This window comes from Manis javanica, chromosome 15, assembly GCF_040802235.1.
Source record: "Manis javanica isolate MJ-LG chromosome 15, MJ_LKY, whole genome shotgun sequence".
NCBI lineage: Eukaryota > Metazoa > Chordata > Mammalia > Pholidota > Manidae > Manis > Manis javanica.
The window spans coordinates 52198228-52220668 of NC_133170.1; the positions used below are offsets into that span (position 1 = coordinate 52198228).

Genomic DNA, 22441 nt, shown 5'->3' on the forward strand with positions numbered 1-22441 from the left:
CACCACAGAAGAAAAGTTCTGTTGTTGTTATGAGTCTCTTACTCTATTCTTTTATCTATAGGTTTATATTTCATAGTTGAAGATCTACTGTATCTACAATGTTGTATTGTGTTTTTTTTCCCCTCACTGGCTTTTCAACTTAAACATTTCCCATATTGTTAACATATTTTCATGGTCAAATGATATTCTATACTATTATTTATTTCACCAGCTAGAGTTGGACATTCAGGTTTCTCCAGTTACTTACTCTTAGAAATCTAATGCTGATCTGTTTTAGATTCCTAAAGCTGAAATTACTAGGTGACAAGAATGAAGATTTTTTAAGGCTTTGTATTTTGCTAAGCTGTATTACAAAGGACTATAAACATTTAGAAAGAATGTGTAATAGTGCTCATTTCACTGGCATACATCCTAACATATTTCCTTTCATTTTATTAACCTGTTGTATTAGTCCAGAGAAACACCACCAGTAAGATGTATATATATCTACATGCAGAGAGATTTATTTTAGGGAATTGACTCATGATTGTAGAAGCTTATAAATCCAAAAATGTAGGTCAAATGGGCAGGCTGGAGATCCAGAGAAGAGTTGGTGTTGAATCTTGAGTCCAAAGGCAGTCTAGAGATGGAATTCCTTCCTTCTTGAATGATCTCAGTGTTTATTTCTAAAGCCTTCAACTGATTGGATGAGGCCCACCCACATTATGATGAATAATCTACTTTATTCAAAGTCTATGGATTAAAATATTAATCACATTTAAAGATAGGTTACAGCAGCATCTGGATTTCTATTTGACCAAACACCTGGGTACCATAGCTCAGCCAAGTTAACACGCACAATTAACCATCACACCTGTCATCCAAATAGAGTTTATGCTATTGGAAGACACACTGACTTATTTAGGACTTCTATACTGTGAGTTTTCTGTTTTATACACAAACATTGGCTCATCCAATTTTGGAGGAAAGCATTTAAGATCTCCATGAAATGATGCAAAGGAAAAAGCCTGGATTCCAGCCATATGGACATGAGTCAGGAATATTCTTCTACCATGTTATAACTGGATGAACTTGGGTAGGGTAGCTAAACCCTCTCTCTCCCCATTTTCTCATCTGTGAAGTATGAAAAAATCATACCTACTTTCAGGGTGTTTGTGAGTTTTAACTGAGGGAACTTTATAAACTTCTGGTAGAGTGTCAAATATGTAATAGGTCACCAATATTTTAGCTTATCTTCTCCTTCTTCTTTCTTTCTCAACTAGTCTGCTCTATACCCCAGGGACCACTCCAGATAGTACAGAAAAACCTTTTCTTCCTCTGAACACTCATTAATATAACAGGTCTCCACCCAAGGGAACTTAATATTTTTAACTTTGCATGTGTCTATTTCCCATTTTATTACTCATATTCATACATTAACAACTGATAGATAAGTAATTTTGAATGAATATTTTATTCATTTATTTCTTTAACAAACATTTATTAAGTGTGTATTAAATCCCAAGGACTGTTCTAGGTGCTCAGATTATCACAGTGAACAAAAAAGGTAAGTTTTTTGCCCTTGAGGAGCTCAGGTATTAGTGGGGGAGATACTCAAACAAGAAAATAACAAATATAGAGTCAAACTATAAATAATGTCATATTGGCAAGGGTGGGCTAGGTGATGCTGTGTCGAGTCACCAAATCTCAATAGTGTAATAGAATAAAGGTTTATTTCTTGCTCATGAAAAGTCAATGGCTGGTCCAGGTGACTATTCAAAGCAGCTGTTCTCAACCCTCCAACATGCTTCCTCCATACTGGCCCTTGCTTGCATCAAATAAGAGTGGGCAGAAAGAAGGATCAAACAGCAGCGTTGAAAGCTTTTACGTATGTCACTTCTGCTTCATATTTTATTGGCTATAGCAAGTCACATAGTCTTGTCTACTTTCAGTGAAATGGAGAACTGTGGATCTTGGTAATCTTAGTGGTTAAAAAGAACCAGATGTTCCTACAACAGCATTAAATGCTATGAAAAATGTATATAGAATGAGAGGATAGTGTGCATTTTTTAAAAAACTATATAACAGAAGCTAAATGAACTTGACCATTCATGTCTATTATTGCTTGGAATTATAATAAGATATGCATTCCAGAAAAAAATGAAGTTAACTTAAAGAAAACTTTTTAATAACTATTGTTATGAATTGGTACTCAAGTATGAGAAAAATGTTAAGCTCATTTATGAATGGCTGGTAGTTTGAGAGTGAGTTACTAAGTGTACTTGAGGACAAGGGTGATAATACTTATTATATTGGTTCACTCGATTATTTAGGCACAAAGCAGATGCTCAGTCTTCAACTTTGTTGAAGTTAATAATGTTCATTGTTTTAAATTATTCTTGCTTTTCTACTTGATTAACTGTCTTGAATTACATAGTCCATTATAATTTTGCCCTGAGGCTTGGCAGTTTCTTCCAAGGCCAATTTTTATTGTCTGTATCTACATTAATACTTTTACCTTTGATTATAGTTTAAATTTGGACTACACATGCTTGAATCACTAATATTCTTTCTCCTAAGTTGTCTCAGGTATTTTCTTAAACCACTGATAAGTCTCCAGTAGGAGAGAGGTAAGTTGTTAGACTGCTTTAATGTTGGAATTTGTACTCTACTATCTTGTCCTTTTTTTTAAAAACCAATTTTTATGTTAAATACCCCTTTGGCAACTGCTGCATTGGAAAGGGATTTCACAAATTTGAATAAAGAGGGCAAGAAATGCCAACATTAAAATATATATTTATATATATTTTTCTTTTTTCAAGGTCATTAATGTTTTTCTTGAAGATTGAATAGAATGTTTGCTTTCAAAGATAGTACAATCATGGTTTTTCCTTACATCTTTACTGTTCCTTTTTTGCTTTTGACTAAGTCTTTGTAATTTAAAACATAAATCTCCCAAAGAGGACCTAGCTCTTCTTTGAGTGGATCAGTCAAGGGCAAGCCAGAAGAAAGTCTCCATCTTTACCCAAATGACCCTCATTTTAGTACCATTACTTTTCTACTTCCAGGTGGTATGTCTGAGCCATCATCTTAATCTATTAGCCAAGTGTGTGTCTTAAATGAGTGCCTCTCCAGTTTGCACTGTGATCAGGTGAATCTACAGGAATCCATGCCGCTTGATGTAGTCCGCAAATGGGATACAGCTGACTTCTGATTTAGAGAATGCCTTCAACTAGGTATCTCTTAACTTGATCATTTAATTTAAATAGCAATTGCTGCTGTTCTCACAGAGCTGACATGATATAAAAGCTATTTCTGACATGAGTATCTTGCTTTCTGACTTGCAATGGCTACTGGTATCTCTGAGGGAAAAAACAAAATATATAAACAAAACACAGATTGTACAATTCTCATGAAAGGTAAGCCATCTTTGTATTATTTAAGAAAAGTTATAAATGTTCAATGAATGTTCTTAGGCTAATGACAGTTGATGCCCAGAACATAATAATAATCCATGAACTAAAATAGCATTTTAGAAAGTGGCAATTTGTGTAGAAATTGCTGATAGCTGCAACACATGCTAGGAACTTTACATGTAAGTGGGCTGTGGCTTGGTTGAGGAGTTATTTATTTGACTTTTGATTGGTAAATAAGACAGTATTCCTTTCCCTTCAAGGAGTATCTAGGTCAGTTATTAATAAAAGAATACTGATGTCCTTTGTCCATAGAGGAAAAACTGGCAGAAGCAATCTAGGATCTTGATCTTACAGGTCTTAGAATTTAGACGAATGTCGATCAGACATTAGGAGGACAGCATTCTGTAGTCGAAGATGACAAGAGCTACAGCCAGCAGAGAGTCCTGGCTGTTCTATTAACACTATTTGGCTTTCCCCACCAAGTTCTCATCACGACTCAGATGCTCTGGTCCCAGTACCTCTCCAGCCTCATTTTACAGTTTTGGCTCTTCGTTGATTCCATTCCAGTCCCTGTGCCATGTCTTGTGCAAATCAAAGATGCATTCTTGCTGCCAGACTTTCTGTATTTGCTGTTCCCTCTGTCTTGGATGCTCTTCCCCACATGCAGACTGATATTTATTGAGCAGATTCAATAGGTTCCAAGGTGTTATAAATGCTTCACATGTTAGTCTTGACGAATTCTCTTACAGCTCTGTGATGTGTGCAGACACAGGAGGGCTGAGGAAATGGAGTCAGAGAGAGGCAGCAGGGGCAGGACAGGAGCCAGGGCAGCTTCGGTGGGAGCCACGGCTTCACGCTAAGGCCTCTCAGTGGCCCAGCACCCAGTGCATGGTCCACACCCTTCTCTCAACCCCAGAGCTCTTCCTTGGTGAGCATTTCCTGACTACCCCATTTAAAATAGAAACCCTGTAAGTCGATTTCTTTTCACTCAGCTTTATATTTCTCAGCAGCGCTATCACCTGATGTTACACTGCCTGTTGACTCATCACCTTATCACTCCATGGGACTATACACTCTCCAAGGGAAGGGCCTTGTTCTGGGCTGGGTATTGCTCCATCCCCTGCACCAGGAAATGAACTGAAATGGACTGAGAGAAGGACATGGGCTGGGTTAGAATTGTTTATCACATTGAAGATATCATATTCTTCACACAGTTACAGAGCACCCATTTTGAGCCAGAATCCATGACAATTTTTGGAAATATGAAGGTGAATGAAAATAATGGGTTCTCCTACTTTACTGCTTCTGATGCTTTTAGAGCATCAGAAAAGAAGTAATTAATAGAGAGTGCTATAGGACAAGTATTCTATTAGGTCAAATCTAGGGTGTGGGGAAGCAGGGATTCAGGAAAAGCTACTCTGAGTGGGTGTTTTCCATGCTGAGAACTGAAAGATGGGGGAAGGGCAAGCGTGGAGGTGGGGTCGGACACTCCTCGGGGCATGGGGAGTGGTAGAAGGCCCGGAGGGAGCATACTGCGGCCCTAAAAGCGGGTCAGTGTGATTCAAGTGTAGAATGTGAGGAGCAGCGGTAACCGAGTCTGGAGAAAGCAGCTGGACTTTCAAGGTCTTGAAAACTGTTCCAAGTAGTCAGGACTTTGTCTGAGCAATGTCTGAGATGCCACTGAAGGATGTTTAAATCAATGAGATTTTTATTTAGCATCTGATTGCTTAACACTTTTGGCTAGGTAAATTGTCTTTCCATTTTCTAGATGGGATCACTGAGGCCCAGAATAACACATTTAAACATCTGTGAAGTTGAGTTAATTTTCTCAATTACAGTGCTACCAGGGCTGTTGACTACCAACCTCCCTCTCTCCTGCCTGCCTTCTAATTGTCGTCAGAAGTCAAACATAAAACTACCCATCATCCTTACCTTTCTCCAGGGAACACGCATGTGCACAGCTGCCATAACCAGACCCCTGAATAAAGCCAATTGCCCCAGGGTTGGATGGGCACTGTATTGGCCATGGGGCCCCAATTCTCTGTTCTTCTTAACTGGGAAGCTGGATTCGTACCAGGGACCTTTTATTTGCAAAGGCGACTCTGGGCTGGAGAGAACAGAGCCGACCTGACAAAGTAAAGAGAAGCTCAATATTGAGCTGCCCACGCTTTGGGCATGCGTGAGCACTCTCAGCAAAACACAGCTGGCACATCTAATTTTAGCCTCTCCCGTCTTGAAGAGGGACCCTTTAAGGAAATATATTTTCTCTGAAACAATTTGTATTACAATGTAGCAGCTGATAGCCATGTCAGAATATTACTTATTATTGGTGGGGAAAAACTCTGCCAAGTAATTATGATTTTTATTCTCTTTTTCTGGGACAATTATCAGTAAAACGATTAAAGCATCCGTGAATCAAAACAATCATAAAGAGCTAGACAATGAGAGACACAGTGGTTTTATTTATCAAGAAGCTCATAAACAAACCTGAGGGGATACCTCTTTGGATTTTTATGAAATGGATGTAATAACAAGAATGAATATTTCTGCTACAATAAGTTGTTCATTGCCATCTGATGATGCATAGCTTGTTAATAGTTATCCCGGAGCAGACTCTCAAATTTCTTCAATATTTAGCATCCTCCATGTCCTCAAAGAAGTAAAAGGTTATTTCTAAACCAGGTCTTGGGTACAGCTGGCTTTAATGTGTTAACAGGGTTTGAAAGCATCACGGGACGCACTTTTTCCGTTTACCCAGCAAGGGTAGTCCCTCTGCCTTAATTCTTTCCCTCTTCGCGTCTTTCCTCCCTCCGTTCTCCCTTCCCTCCCCTGCTCTTCTGTGTTTTGCTCAGCAGAGTGGCTTACCTTGAAACTTGGCAAGAAAAGAAGAGAAGGCAGCTCTTGTGCGGGGTAGATGGAGGGAAGGATAAGGAATAATCCACCGCCAGCATTTGAGTTCCCGGGTTCAGTAGCCGCGGCAACAGCTTCGCTGCGAGAATCGCTCTGCTTTTCGAGATAGCCAGCAGAGGGAATCGGAACTTTGCGTGCAGCAGGGGCTGAAGCAGCCTTTATTATTTTTTTTTTCTTGGAGGAAATACTGCAGCCTTCTGGACTGCGTACGCTGCTCCCTGGAGAGGCTCTCTCGGTTCCACCCACCGGCTGGAAGGAGGGGAAGTGAATGAAAGGACAGGACAAGCCCCGAACACCATGTCACTCTGGGAGGGAGACAGCAGCAACTAAGCTGGGCAAGGTTTTTTTTTCCCCCCTTTTTTTTCTTTTTCTTTCCCCTTTTCTTTTTCTTTCTTTTTTTTTCTGTTTTCCTTTTCTACTTTCTCTTTCTTTCTTTCTTTTTTTTTTCCCCTCTTTTCTTTAAGGTGGAGAAAGAAACAAACAGGAGACAGGAAGCTGATTTGCAAGGATTCGGAGTTGTGTTAAAAGGACTTTGATTTTTTTTTCCCCCTTTTACAAACGCTGGCAATTGACATCACTACAGACAGCCTGGTAGGGAACAAACTGCCTGGTCCCAAGTGGACCCCAACAGCTGGGGGAAGGCAGGCAAGATCTGGGGAGGCTGTGTGGGGGTTTTTTTTCCCCTACCGATCCCCCGTCCTTTTTTTTTTTTTTTTTTGGTGTGTTTCTTTTTTACATTCTTGCTGTGTTGGAACTAGCGAGTGGTGGAAGACGAGGATTCTCCGAAGCCTCATCAGTCATTGGGACTGTCAGGAATAGTGGTTTAAGAGGAAGCTCGGCCTGGGGCACTATACCCTGTCATCCAGTTCCCTGCCTCGGAGATCAGGATTCCAGCTACATGGGCAAACGCCTGGATCAGCCACAAATGTACCCCCAGTACACTTACTACTATCCTCAGTATCTCCAAACCAAGGTATGGCTCGACCCCCAGTCTGGCAATCAGTGTCGTATCCTTCTGCACTTGGGATGGGAAACAGGCAAGGCAATTATTATTTCACCCCCCACCCCTATCACCTCTTCCTTCTTCCCTGAAATTAGTAACATACCAATGGAGTTAATGAGGCAGAGGATAATATAAGCAGAAAACCAGCGAGGATTGTGGCTTTCTCTTTTAAGGAGAGAGAACAGTTTCACTCTAGTTCCTTTGTTGTTACTTGGGAGCATTAAATGTTCCTGATCTCGGTCAAGTCCTTTGCAGATGGGCAGGGCTGTTAGAAAGGAGATCTTAACAGTGGTTATCAGGCACAAGACTACAATTTCAGGGACTTTTCTGGTGAGCTGTTCTTTGTTTGTGGCTCTGAAATATTCTTCCCTACTGGATAGGACAGCCAGGGTGGGGAGCTCAAAGTTTTAATCGCTGAGTATAGAATGAAAGAAGGGTGTGGAAAGGTAGAGGGCGGCTAACCAAAGTCTCTTAGAGTTTGTTGGGTGCATTTTTGTTTTTACTTATTTGCCTTGCCTATTTTAATTTATATTAAGGATGATCAGGTTGCCAGAGACTGAATTTAGAAGCTTTACGATAGATGTTCTGTACTTTTAGAAGCTCTGTTTTCTGTGTTAGCTGCCATCAGGAGGCCTGGGTCTTAAAATGGAATGAAACATAACTGATGCTAATTGGACATGAACTGGTTAAATACTTTGGGCTTTATGTGTGTGCTCCAACAATCATAAGGGGGGCCAGTGGCAAGCCCATGTAACTAAGCAGAGGGCAGTACCAGCCATGAACTTTATCCTGCAGTTCAGACATGAAAGACTCTCAGGTGTGAAATCACCACCCCAATTTGTCAATTAAATTGGACTTGATGGGGAGGAGGGGGAATGTTGGTAGAATTACCACCTTGAACGCATGGATTATGTTTCTTTGCAGAAACAACTGTTTTGTATTGCACTAGCCAGACTCCACCGTCTTCTTAATAAATAAAAAAATATACCGAGAGGGAACAAGGCACGCCTGAGTGAACTGTGCTGTCACCAGGACTGGTTGATGTAATTAGGGTTTGTTAATTCCTGCTGTAGTTATCTCTCATTTATTCTGTCTCATCAAACAATGCCTACTTGTAAACCAGACCAGGCAGCCAACTTGCAGTATTATGTTCAAGATTGTTGCTTTTTCTTTCTTTCTCAATCGCACTGTGATTTCACCCTGCCCCTCCAAGGTCGACTCACATTGCTTTTTGCCTTTGTGAGCATTTAGTTTGTGCTGCTCCTGCTTAAATAGACCAGCCCTCCTGCTCCAGTGCCTTGAGGTTTAACTCTTTGGGGGATTGGGTAGAGCACGCTGCTTGCCTTCCTCAAGGAAGTAGCAAAGCAAGGACAAGCTAAAAAGGGGAAATTTATAGTCATTTCTCATCCCTCAAAGAAGCAAAAACAACGAACTCCAGGGTTGCATGAAAAATATCAGACATTCCATCCTTTTTACTCATTTGGCTAAATTTTTCCAAATGTTTCAAAATTCATGCTTTCTTTTTGGTCCTTGTTTTCTGCTATGAAGTATATTCAGAAAAGAAACTTTAGATCATGTTGAACGGAATAATTGCTTTTCTGCCTGAGATTTCTTTTATCTGATTACTAGCAGGAAATAATGCCATGCCCATAATATTAAAGACAGGATGGTGGATGAGCCACACTGGTGGGAAGAGTGTGTGTGTGTGTGTGTGTGTGTGAGAGAGAGATTAGGGTAAAGAGGGAAAGTGGAAGTGTGCGGGAAAATCAGAGAGCCTGACAAATACAAAGGGAGCTTTTTTTTTTTTTTAATCTGTTTTGGGGTCCTGTGTAGCTTAGTGTTGTGTAGACAAGTGACATCTGGATCTTGTTACTTTCAAGCTAGTCAAAGCCATCAACTTCTGGAACATTTTTAAAGAAGTTAGATCCATTAGGTGACCTAAGCTGATATTCGGGTAATCAGATCAGGGTGGTAAGGAATGTAAGATCAGCTACTTGGGCTGTCATGGTAGTTCATATTGACTATCATGTTGTCAAATTTCAACAGTGCTGTGAAGTTGTTGAATATTGTTATGGTGTCTCTGAAATGACAGACGTTAATAGCATTCCTGGAAGCTGAAGATGTGAAAAGGTGCCCTGTTTTGAGACTTTGAGAATTGGTCACACAGGAAATAGGATGAAGGGGTAATGTGCAATCATATTTTAAAGTGTGGGGAATCTCTGACAGTGTTAATACTATGTCATAAGTTACTATCATGTCCCAGTATAACATAAAAATGAAATTATTTCAGTATCATTCTTTGTCCATTTAGACATATCTCAAAATATGATCCATAATAATTTTGAAAGAAATACATGCTGCTTATGTCTACTTGATAAGCCTAGGTAGAATTCATAAAATTCATTATCCTAGGTTTGGCTTACAGTTATCCAATTTTAAAATCATAGCTATCTAAAATGATGCTGACATATAAAGTATCCTTATGGTTGATAAAAATAGAATTGTTTGGTTGACAACAAAAGTCATTCTGGTGATATCACACCTTACATTGTTCTCTAAATTCAAATTTTTTTGAACTAATCCACAAAAGCTATTTGCTGACATTAGTTCTGGGTAGAAAAATCTTCATGGGATTTTAAAGAACTGAAATGTTTACTAGTATTTTCATTCAGAAAATGCAAAAACACTGAACCTTCCCTTTCTACTTAAATATGTGTATAACATACAGCTGCTCTTTTTTCATGATACAAGCAAAATGAAAGTGGAATTTTAAAATAAATGCAAATATTTTCAGTTTCCTCAAATGCAATGAAAGTTTCAGCAAAACTTCTGACACATCCCTGCCTTCTGTGTGCCTTTTATTTCCCATTACATTAGTACCAGTCTGATAACTTTGTTGCTTAAAAACAAAAACAAATTAGAAATAAGATATTTTGGATGTTGTCTCTGGATAATTTTCCAAATGCTTAAAAAGGTGATACTAGAAAAATGTATGTGTAAGTTAAATTAATTGAAAACCCAGTAGCTGACATGGAACTGGCTGTACCTTGAGAGTATGTTTAGTCTCCTAGATTTCTCATTAAAAGCTGTCATTACTAATTTTCTTTTTGAACAACTTTTTTTCCTACCAAAAGGAGTAATTTCAAAAGGAAACATTGCCTTTGGTTAAGAAATAATGAAGAAATCTCAATGACATGTCATAATATTTAAATAGGAGACATAACTAGGTTAAAAAAAGAGAGTATCACCAAAATAAATTTGCTGTTGGAAGGCCACCCAGAATCATCAGCAAGTTTTAGAGGAAGGGAACCCTAAAAAGTTTATTGATTTAATAATAATACATGTAATGATGTTTGATTGAGTTGTAATCTAACGTATCTCAGAATTTTGTTGTAGTCCATTTAAAGCAACTAACCTGTTGCTATTACATTATGAGACCCAGGGTGAATTTCAGTCTGAATTTCAAGTACTTTGGTGAAGGGGGGTGGTTCTTGGAAAAACAAACTAGTTGAACTAGGAAAGCTAAAATAGTAAAACATGGTCACAGCCTGGTGAAATGGTATTGTGCCATTTGAGAAATAACTATTTCTATCAATATTTCTCTCAAAGTGATTATTTGGAAGATGTTAGTCGTCTTCATAAAACTTTCAAATTTGCCCACGCACAGACAAGAATCTTGTCCTTTCTTCCATTCCCATCCCTTTACCAGGTCACCATGCTTCTCCCAAACCAGTGCCCATACCTAACCACACTGCTCTTACATCAGTCTGCTGACTCTCTTTCATGGTCACCTGCTTCTCCAGAAGATCTTGAAGTAAGGGGTTCAGACTATGGGACCCTGAGAGGATTTCTCTGGCTCTTGGTCCTCAGATTGTATGGAGAGCCTGGTGTGAAATTGGGGTCAGGTGGAAGGAGTAATTCATCAACTGCACAATGATTCAGGCTGCATTTCCAACCATGTGCAGCCTGGACTGCCGCCTATCTCTGAAAGTCTAGCTGGAGCCCAGCTGATTGTGCCATGGAAAGAACAAACACTGGGACCCACAGACTGAGGAGTAGGAAGGGAAGAGAGGCTCCTGTGGGGCAAAGGACATTCGTAAGGACGTGAATGCACAGCTCCTTCAAAAGCAAAGCAAAACAGCCTCTTAACACACTTCGTGCACATGAAAATGTAGAAAATCTTGCAAAGGGAAGGAACAGGTTTAGAATTTCCTTAGTACTTCCTGCCCCAGATTTGTATTGATAGCCAGAGTTGGTAACTTGCCAGTTTTAAAACAGCCTCGAAAACCCCCAAGTTTTCCTTTGAAAGGCTGAAACGTACTGGCTTTCTAAAATCTTCCAGCAATAGAAATTTTAGGTACAACTCCAAATATTTCCTTCGTTTCAGGGGGGTAATGTGAGAGCCATGAAACTATGATACATTTTGTTTGTCTCATTTCAGAATGTACATAATTTCAACTGGTCTTAAACATGAGGAAAAAATAGAAACAACGGGCCACTCTCCCTTGTTAGTTATTTTTTTCTTCTTTTCTCCCCCCAAATCTTTATTATCATTGGAATTATCTCTTCTATAATGTAGTCATTGTTTTCCCAACACAGTTTAGTGCCTACCGAAAAGGAATTGAAATCTTAAAAGTTTTTTTTCCTCCAGAATAATTCCAAACTTAAGGAAAACACCAGATACATTTCTTTTAAAAGTAGCTTTCTGACACAGTTTCCTTTCACTTTCTCTGAGTTCTGCAAGAGAAGAACAGAATCATAACTCAAAATCATTTCCATGAAGCAATAAAATCTATTTGAGGGGTGGACATAGGGGCGATCTGCAGGGAGGGAGGTGAAAAGACAAGGGAGGATGTAAGTTCATTCCAGGTCTTTCTGGCTCCAAGGATTCTGGAAGGCATCATTTTGCACTAATATGATTTTACACAATCCCTTTTGACATTATCAGTCTTTTTGGCAGAGAGAGGGCTCAGTCACAATTATGCCCATGCCGAATTCAAAGAAAACCAGTCTTTCCCTTTAAAGAAAAATGTTTTCAGTGTTGGACTTCTTATTCAGAGTAAATGGTTGATGTTTATCCAAAATTGGCTTCAAGTACTACATTAAAATTGTGTTTTGTAACAGTCTCATAAGCCACAGCTGTATGCGATTAAATAGTGTAATATCAAAAGCATGTGAGAATAGATGTTTTTATGCTATAGCTGTTGCACAGCAGGAGTGCAGATGGAGCTGAAGGAGACCAAGAGCAAAAATACATTCATGTGCTGTAGTACGTGTGTTGAGGATATGTGTTGCTATTTTTTGCAGTAGCAGGAAAAATGTTGAACTATTTTGGATGTGATTAAAAAATACGCTTTCTGAAAATGGAAGCAGACATAGAATATCAATTTTTATTTTAAGTATGGAGTGCTTTTAATTAGAAGACACACAGTTACTGAATGGGTCTGAAACCAGTGCAAATGGGAAGATCAAAATTACTCCCATGGAGTACATATGTGAAGAGCAAAAGTGAATTTCCCATTTCCGCTTGGAAATTATAAATGTTTTCCTTCTCTATTTTTTCCATCATTAATCTGTGGAACTATTGTAAGAAAACCTTCAGGCCATTTATCCCTAAACAAAAGAGCAATAGATAATAAGGATCAGCAATTTAGAGAGAGCAACATAGGCGGCAGTGTGATTCTTTTTTAAGATTTTTGAAAAATAGGTTCAGTTTTATATGAATATTGCTCTTTTGTTACTACTGTTAAAAATTACAGACTTACCCAAGGAGACACAACTTCTGCTCCATTTGTTTCTCAGGGATATGATAGTAAAGAGATTTCTGTTTCTTATGGGATGCCTTAACTAGGAGTTTTTGAAAGAGTATTTGCTCATGAATACAATAACCTCTAGTTTCCTAGAGATTACAAATCTGCAAAATTACTAATGCTAATATTCATTTATAAGTCATTGTTTTCATGGCCTTGAAAAAACCTGTAGAGATGACTGCTGGTTTTTAGATTTTAGACACTAAAACTCAATTTTAAAAAGGAAAAACAAGAGGGGTGGGCAGAAGTAAGCTGGATTCAGTTTGTCTTGGTTTTTAATTTTGCTTTTGCAAGTTGATGTTGACAGAGACTTTGTTCACATTTGGAAAACTTTGGTTTTTCTTGCCATGTAGATTTATTGGTCAGGAAATATATGCCATGTAGAATCATATATCTGGATAAAGTTTTATAATTCAGATCATCAACCTCTAATAGACATCCCATTTCAAGAGTATGGATAGTAAATGATAAGACATGGATTCTGTTACTCTTTGGGGAAAATTCTCTGATTTGTGTGTCAGCAAACTGGTTTCTAGATCAGGTTCTCTAAGATCCCCGGGCTTTGGCTTTTGTGACTCTAGTTTTGAGGTGAATGAACCTGCTTTGAGGTATTAGTGGTGTTGGGAGGTGACCTCGGTTTTGTGTCACTGATGAGTTTTTGTTTGGGTCCCCAGGGTGTCCTACACAGCAGATCAAATGCTGCTTCGCTGACTTTAGTGATCTGACAAATCTGACTGTCTGCATCCTTTGCCACATCTAAATCCAGTGCATGGAGAGAAACACATCCATCACCTGGGAGTGGTTGGAGAGCAGTTCCCAGGGGTGGGACACGATGACAGACATCATTTAATCATCATCATTGTCTGCTTTGTTGTGGCGCTTAAAGGTTTCTCCTTTGCGGGAGGGGTGGGAATCAGGGCTTATCCAAAGACTTAGTAGTGACAGTGTGATGCTTAGTTCTACTCAGTGACCTCGCTCTCTACAGGTGGTGGGTGTAAGAGCTGAGAGCTCATGCAGATGTTGACTAATAAAGGAAATAGGAGTGCCTCATTCAGATCCTGACAACCCTGATTTCATGAATGCTTCTAGGAGCTGGTGTCAAAATGGAAATAACAATCAATGGATGGCATGCTCTTTTGACTGGAATTTACAAATCCTTCAAATCCCTGAATTTCTCAATAGTGGTAGCCTTTAGAGCATGTGAAAGAAATGCCATAGTAACCATAGTATACGGTATTGTGGGAGGAAAATAATAACTTTTTCAGGACATATAAACCAGAGCATTATCTTTTCCTCTTTATTTTCCTTACTACCCTGTGTGTATCCCCTAAAGGCCCTTTTAGCTTAGTTAATAAAAGCAAATGGAACTTTGAATTTCATTTTATGAATGATAAACCAATACAAAACATAGGCCGGACTTAATGCACAGTCAAGATAGCCCTGATAATGTCCTCTCCTGTTGCATGGAAGTAAGATATAATAGAAGAAAAAGTAAATGTTGTGATATGTTCAATCCTGGTAGTAATTGTTGTAGGTACTGTTTTTTCATGTGTTTTAGAATTAGCTTTTCTAATCATTCTAGTGTGGGATGAAGGAATTGTTACATAGTGCACTCAAAATGCCAGATGCAGATGAACTTTCAGCCTTCTCATTCTTAGCTAATAGTCTTCAAGCTGAGTATGCCTTGTGCATAAAATTTATGGAGGATTTTTTGAAAGTCTCCCTATTTCTATCTAGTGTGCTGTTGTCTATTTATCTTAGTCATAGTGCAGATTGATGACAGTTTAATGAAAAGGAAAATAGACAACAGAATGCTAACTATCTGGTTTTCTGTAACTGGTGAAGATACCTTAAAGGCTTTTCATAATGTTTGTGAATCCTACTTGAAGGTATTACCGATGTCTGTAAACTTTTGTGTTGCCCCTTTTTAAAATTTATCATTCATAGAAATGGGGCCATGGCATCCTGAATATAACTTAGAGCTAAAGTAACTTAAAATGCACACAAATATATTTTTAAGCTCCCAAATAGTTTTGAGTAGATGAAATATTTGAAGAAGTGTGTACAAAGCTTGGAATAAAATTTCAGAGACTGTTTTCTGTGTGATATGTAGAAAAGTATATGACATCTCTATAATGTTTAATTTTTTCTGGAGAGATGAGAAAAATTCTTTTTCTTTTTCTTTTTCTTTTTTTTTTTTGGACTTTGTACTAGTTCCTTGAAAGGTTGTGACCTCTTCTCAATTAACCTTTGCTCTTGACTTCCAGCTCCCAGGTCTTCTCCACTGCTGTGCACACCAATTCAGACTGCACCTATAGAAATAAGGATGTGTGTTTTAATCTAAGGTAGGCAGGAAATTCTGGAAAGTATACAGTTCTGATGTCCTCTTCTCAATTTATTCCGGAAATACTGACCACTGTCTTTAAATTTTATTATTCATCTGTTAGGACCACTTGACTTCATGTGAGCAGTGAGACGTTTTCCCTTTCTGTCTAGTTCTTCTGTTTAACTTTGTTGATAAGCTGGAAAAAGATAAGGAAAAAGTCAGAGGGAATATGAATATGGAAGAATTGTTCTCCCAGTTTAGTGACTTCCTTTAACAGTGGGAGAAGTGAAGAGTCATTGTATCACCTCTGTATTTTTTTCTCGACACTATCGGAGGCCCGCATCCTGCATACTAACAACCATTTCGGTGTGCGCTCACATTCCACATCAAAGCAGATTTTTTGCAAAAAAATATTCAAGGAGTTTTTATAATTTTGCTGCTGCAACTTTCCAAGTGCAAGCAAATTCATCTGTGTATGCTTATGAATTTTGGGTTATCATCTTGTATACATGGGTGTCTTGGAAAATGAAAAAAAAATCTAACCTATAGATCTAATTGAAGTACCAAGAAAGATTGGACTAAGCAGAACAATGAATAAAGTTGACAATGTGTTATGTTTTGTAGATATGCAAACAAATGGTCACTAATTTTGGTTTTATAATTTTCTTTTTAATTTGGAGACAATACATTTTTTTCATCTCATCAGTGTTTTCGTGGGTCCCTAAAGTGGTAAGAGAATCTAAAAAACTGGCCCTATCTCTAACTCTTGTGGCCTTTTGGCATTCAAGATATCTCTGTATTTTAGTAACCCCAAATTTCCAGGGTGGGACATATGGTAGAACAGTACAGCATATTGGAAAATGTCATTAACATTCTTTGGCTAAACTATGTCAAAAGCAGACACATTGGATTGACCTTTGGCAGCAAGAGCCACTGGGAGTTCCAGATCTGGGTGCCAGGTTCACAGAAGTTTTTCATTGTGCAGTTGGTGGAATTGTTTACCAATTGGAAAAAAAAAAAGCACTTGAATGTACCAGGTGTTTCCGTGGGCTCCCTGCTTACAGGTACAAGCAGAAGGCAAAAAGTGGCTCAGTATTTATTATGGCATACTCTTTCTAAAGCTGTCTCTAAACATGTTCATGGGTTTGTTACATGAATTAAAACTGCCATGTCCTCCTGTTCCCCAGGGTCCATGGTTACTCACCTAGGATAACTTCTCTTTGGTGTCCAGAGGTCCCTCTCAGCCCTACAGAAGCTATGTGCCTCTGAAAGAACACGTGTCTCTGCATGTATGCACGCTCCAACGAGACCTACCATTACTCTCACAAGCGACGTAATTCTCATAACCCTGATGCTGCGGTATCTCCAGCTCTCAGCAAGTGAGGGCGTCCTTTGTTTTCAATTTTATACCAGTAATACAAGAAAATCAGGCTCCCAGGCCCAGAGCCTGACCATCTCCTCCTACCTTAATCATGTAGGAGTTGTTTCTCTCTTTCTAGCTCCATGCATGCCCTCATACCTGGAAATGCACTCCTGCTTCCGGTCTTGGAGAGGGAATTCTCATAATCACCCAATGTTTTGATTCCCCACCTAATTTCTTAAGTTTTCTTCTCAGCCCTCCAGCAAGATCTCACCAAATTTCATCAGTAGATTCATCACCAAATGAATCAGCTTTGATTTATCTCTCTCACACATAATACACACACACACACACACACACAGCTGGAAACTTTAAGGATTATTTCAATGGTTCTGATTTTTTCTGAGGCTCTATAACCACAGAGAAATATGGAGGGGCAAAGTGGTCTTAAAAGGACATATACTGTTCTTTCCATTTCTAATAATCTTTTTGCTGTTAGGTGAAAGGAGAAAGGGACAAGTCTCATCAACATAGGAATGCCTAATCATTTTCACTTTCTTTCAAAAGTGTAGTATCTTCCCATGATTGTAGGTATATTGATAAATATGTTATGCAAGTTAGATATCTACTATCTTTCCCCCTACCATTCCGGATAACATCTTTTAGAAATCTTTTTGATTGACTGATTCTAATTTTTCCTCAAGTAATTTCATAATAATTATTTGTACTGTGGATTCTAATGATCCTAATGATTCTAATCATCCTGACTCTAATATCCTCAAAAGGCTGCCAATAGAATGGTAAAGAAAAAAAAAAAACAGATAGCAGTTCTACAATTTTAATTTAACAAGGGCTTGATGAAAAGTGCCAAGGAAGACAAAACAAAGAGAAGAGGAGACAGAAAATAGAAATGCTAAAGGTATCAGGTCTTAATCCACTTTTGAAAGTTACTGGAATTTGACTATTTGCTTCCCTTTCCAAAGTGCAAGGATAAGAGCCATTAATCAGGAAGACAATTTACAAATTGAAGTGCCATCTTTGGGAAAAACTTTAATGCAAATGGAGAACTTGATCCGGAGGAGCCATAGAGTTGGGGCTTTCGGTGCCTTGTGAAACAAAACCTCCATGCTTAGGAAGACAAGTTAGTGCTTTCATTTGGTTTTTCATAGGTCCAAGTGGTTAGTAAGCTTCAGTACTTGCTCTTGCTGTTCTGGCTTAGCCATCCCTTGTTCTTAGGGAAGACCTGGGTGAAAACATTATTCATGCTTTTGACTGGAAACAAGAATGTTTCTGAGAAAAGTCTTTCATATCAAATTTTAACACATATTTTGGAATTTCTGCATATAAAATGCTCATAAAATCCACAAATGTTCAAAAATACCATGATGAGCAAAGCTGTATTGTTCTGTGTAGTAAGTATCTGGCTCAGAGGGGCATTAAGAGCAGCGTGAATTGTAACAGCAGTGAAGCTGTGTTGGCATGAGAATCACACAATACAAGGTGCTAAGCAGACAGGAGTGAGGTTTGCAGGTCACTAATGAGCAGGGGATCCAGGGAGCAGTTGAATTAGGATATGTGTGCATTTGCACTTAGGAGCCCTGGCCTCTCAGCACATGGGCGTGTTAGAGAGTTGGTGAAATAAAGTCTAGATTTTACAAGGTCATTGAGGAGTTTGGGTCAATAGAGATCCAAGATAGGTTAGCTATTTTTGCTGTTACTATTCGTGGTCCATGTTTGCTGCCAAGTCCGTCTTACTCACTTCCTCGTCCTTACTCCCTTTAGAAAGGCCATCTGAAGTGGCCTTGCTCTCCCATCGCATCTCCTGCACCGCCCTGCCTTTCCCAGGTTGTCCTTCCTGGGACAGGAGTTCTTTTCTGTCTGTATCACAGTTGCTACTCTCCTTTCCCTTTCCTGCTTCCCACCTTTCTCCTATCCTCAAGTTTTCTGCTCTGGATTCACCTTCTTGGCCTCCTTGCCTTTAGCTCTTAAACTTCTGCTTCTTTCTTTTTGTTCTCATAGCTTTTACCCCCACCCCCCACATCTTGTTAGTTACTGTTTTTTTTTTTTCCCATTGCTTTCCAGGGTAGGGTGGGATTGGGTTTCAATGTTCTTCTGTTTTTGCTTGGTTGTAAATTTATCTTTGGCTTTCCAAATGTACCTTTACTTATCATGATGTGTTTGGGTCAGAGTTAGTCCATGAACTCCCTGAGGATTAAGACTACGGGATCTTCCTCTTTGGATACCCTGCAGTATCCAGTAGACAGCGCGATGCAGGCTGAGTGCATAATGCAAAGCTTTCAGAATGCATCAGTCTGTGCCTTGCTGTGTGTCTCATGCATTACTCCATTGCTGAAGGCAGTGATATATATTTTTAAACCAGAGTTGTTTAATATTACCTTCCCCTCTGTGATGTGTTATGTCAAAAGGCATTTTATGTACCAGAAGTGTTAGTGAAGTATCTTTCTTTTACATGTACAGACTGATGCAATCTTTCCTACCCCATCTTTCTCCCTGAAACATGTGGGCCTCTGGGCTCCGTATCTTAGGGCTGTTGGCTGGAGGTGGGTTATATCCCTGGCTTATGGGACACCCTATGATAGCAGAAGATGAGGTAAGTCAGCAAGTGCAATAGGAAAATAAAGGAAAAAAGAAGAGAAGGGGTGGGTGGTGGGGTGTGAAGGGAGAACTGCCACAGGGTTGCATTCCTAGATTCTGGCAAGAAGGTCACAACATGTTCCAATTCAGGGAGGGGCGGAAGTGGATTTCAAAGACAGTCTAAGTAGCCAGTATTTGGAACATGGGGATAAGAGTAAGCAAGTAGGTCAGGACTAAATTGTAGTAGTGGTGGTTTGAAGGGAATCAGAGAGGCCATTCCTGAGCAATTGCCAAGAATATCAGTTTGTATATGTGGCTTCCTTTCTTGGGTTGGCAGAGAGGTGGACATATTGGGGGATGACCTTAGTTTCAGGAGCTGGGAGGCAGCTTGAGGGTTAGGCCCATCTTTCTGTCTATTTTTCTCATTCAAGATAGAAAATCTTGACTATGGTAGTCATACTTCATCTACTCATACCATATAATGGTTCACAACAATCCAGATAGGGATTTTTTTAACTCAAAAATTTGAAAAGTCCAGGTAAGAATAATCAAATTCCTATTTTGAAAAGAGAACTCTATACAGTTTCCCTCTACGATTTCCTAAGAAGGGATAAACATATGTCTAAAGTAATGATAGATGATACAAGATGTATTCTAATGGAAAGTGCAAAGCCTTCCTCACTAAGGAATGCATGAAAACAGTAACCCAGTTGTGGCTAAAGAAATCAACTCTGCTTTTGGTTTGGCTGGCTTATGGTTTTTCCAAGTTTTGCTGATTATCTTATGTTCTGTATTTTTTTTTCTCCATCATGTTCACTTTTTTTTTGCTTCAAGGTTCTCATTACCATTTGTAGAAAACAGAGTTTATATATAACTCTTCAACATTCAGTAGTTTTTTCTACTGCAAAGCAATTCATACTCATTGTATCTAGTGAAACTGTCAGATATATAATGAAGATAATCTCCCTCAGCACACCGTAGAGGTCTGTCAGAAACTCTCAGAAATAATCAGAATTAATAACAAAATCATGTATGTTGGTCTGTAGAATTCTTTGTACTCATGCAAACTCTGAAAAATGGCCTGATAAGTACCTTATTACATGAAGATTGACATCTCTGCTTGGATTCCTAAGCTGAAGGTCCTGTGTCCAGTGAAACTGGCCTGTGCCTTTAAAGGTTTTGGTGATAAGGGTTAGAGCCTGCTTCTTGTGATGAGAAGATGAACTTCCTGCTTGAGGTGTGAGCTGAAGGGAACCCCTCCCGTTTGGCAGATGCAGGGAGGTCTCAGTCTGGGTGTGATACCATCGTTGGAATCCCAGCAGGTGCCGGGCATCGGCGCTGCTCCCATTTTATTGATTCTCCCCCAGCTCCTGTGGGCAGCACTTGAGTCTCAGGTTGATTTCCCTCGTCTGCCATCTCGTATGCCAAGTTGAAAGATTAGCAGCAGCGGGCTAGGGTGGCATCAAGCAGCCCAGATCTTCCTAATGGATTGGACTCCCAGTGAGGCATTCTTGTCCTAGGGCAATTATTTTGTCCCAAGGGTTTGGACATTTTCTGTCCAAAAAAAAAAACACCAAGGGTGTTTTCTTTTCTGGAATACTACAAAGTTGTTTTTTCTGACAGACCTCATCTCTTGAACTTGTTTGGACCTACCTGACTATCGGGGAAATACCGTGGTGCATTAATTGAGTTAGAAAAAAACAACTCTGGAAAATCTCATGAACCCAGGCAAAATGAGATTGTATTTCTTTTTCCCCCTGTTCTTGTCCTTTGTCTCACTTCCAATATCAATTTTAATTAAAGTCAAAACATGGCAATGAAAAGAATAAAACAGAAGTTTATCTATAGAAGATGCTCTGCTGGGCTGATGTAGAAAATTTACCAACTCAAACCTGTTTAGCAGAAAGTAGGCCATGAGGCCTCAACAGTTTGCTCTTCCTAGATGAAAGTTAGACCAAGGACATGTATTTCTGATAACACTTAATTCTCTTTCAGATATTCACATTTCATAGATCTCAGTTACACCCTTCAACATTTGATGGCCAAATTCCATGTACTTCTTAGGAAATTCAGGGAGCTTTCTGAAACATAGCCCTGCATAGATGACTTTTTTTTCCCATATGTGTGTGGTGGGACCTTATTAGTTCAACACATTAGAGCCAATTTAGCATTTTCTCCTATTTGCAACTAGAATACTCACCGTTTTTTAGCCATGCTTAAAAATCACAGTATACCATCCTTCATATATATTTAGTACATGTAGAAACCTTTTAACAAAGTCTGAAAAAGGAAGTTAGTAATCAGAACTGAAAACAGCGCTTCGGTTAGGTGAAAGAACTCTGAGTGTGCTAAGAATGATTCTGGGAGATGAAATATTTTTATTCTAGAACTTTCTTTAATATTTCATTACCTTTTTACATTTTGGTTTCCTTCCATTTCTTTCCATTACAAGAATATTTAGTTATTTGATAAGAATGTCTTGATGATCAATATTAAACTCGTAGTAAATGTTTCAATGTTCTGCAAAGAATGCCAATGTATTAACATATTATGAAGATGATAAAATATAAATAAGAACCATTAACTCCAAGAGATGGTGATTAGTAATAATGGTAAGGAGAGAGCTACTGAAAGGCTTGGAATTGACTCAATGCATGAATATAATGGAGTGCTTGTCCTTGTGATAGCTCAGATCAATGCTAGTCATTGAAACATTTCTTTGTACTTCCATTGTGTTTCTCCAGCATACATCTCTGCAGTCAGCTGGACTGAAATCATATAGAGAGATTTGCTTTCGATATTTCTCATACTTCTTACATGATTTTTTAAAAATTTGTTTTGGAAAGCAATGCAAGTTTGTCTCAATGCTCCATAGAAAACTCATCCTGCAGTCAGAGATGAATCTATTGGGAAATTGTCTGCTTTTTACATTGCTGTATTTCACAATACTTAAACTTTCCTCATTTAAGTTCCAAGGATGCCTTTTGTCCCCTAATGTAACTAAATTAGAAGAGTGAGGAGGTGTCATTTTCTTAAAGCCAG

The 22441-nt window shown here is 38.9% G+C and overlaps 1 protein-coding gene across 7 annotated transcripts in view; it reads left to right on the forward strand.

Moving 5' to 3' along the window:
- Positions 1-22441, forward strand: part of RBMS3 (RNA binding motif single stranded interacting protein 3) — a 1487986-nt gene that overhangs the window by 804771 nt on the left and 660774 nt on the right. For 5 of the 7 annotated variants that reach the window (XM_037008613.2, XM_037008610.2, XM_037008616.2 and 2 more), the window contains exon 1: positions 7146-7278. The exons of the other annotated variants lie outside the window; for them this stretch is intronic. In XM_037008613.2, the coding sequence (XP_036864508.1) occupies positions 7204-7278 (75 nt within the window). In that variant the 5' untranslated portion in view covers positions 7146-7203. Of the gene's footprint in view, positions 1-7145; positions 7279-22441 lie in introns of those variants that run through there. 7 annotated transcript variants of the gene reach the window in all.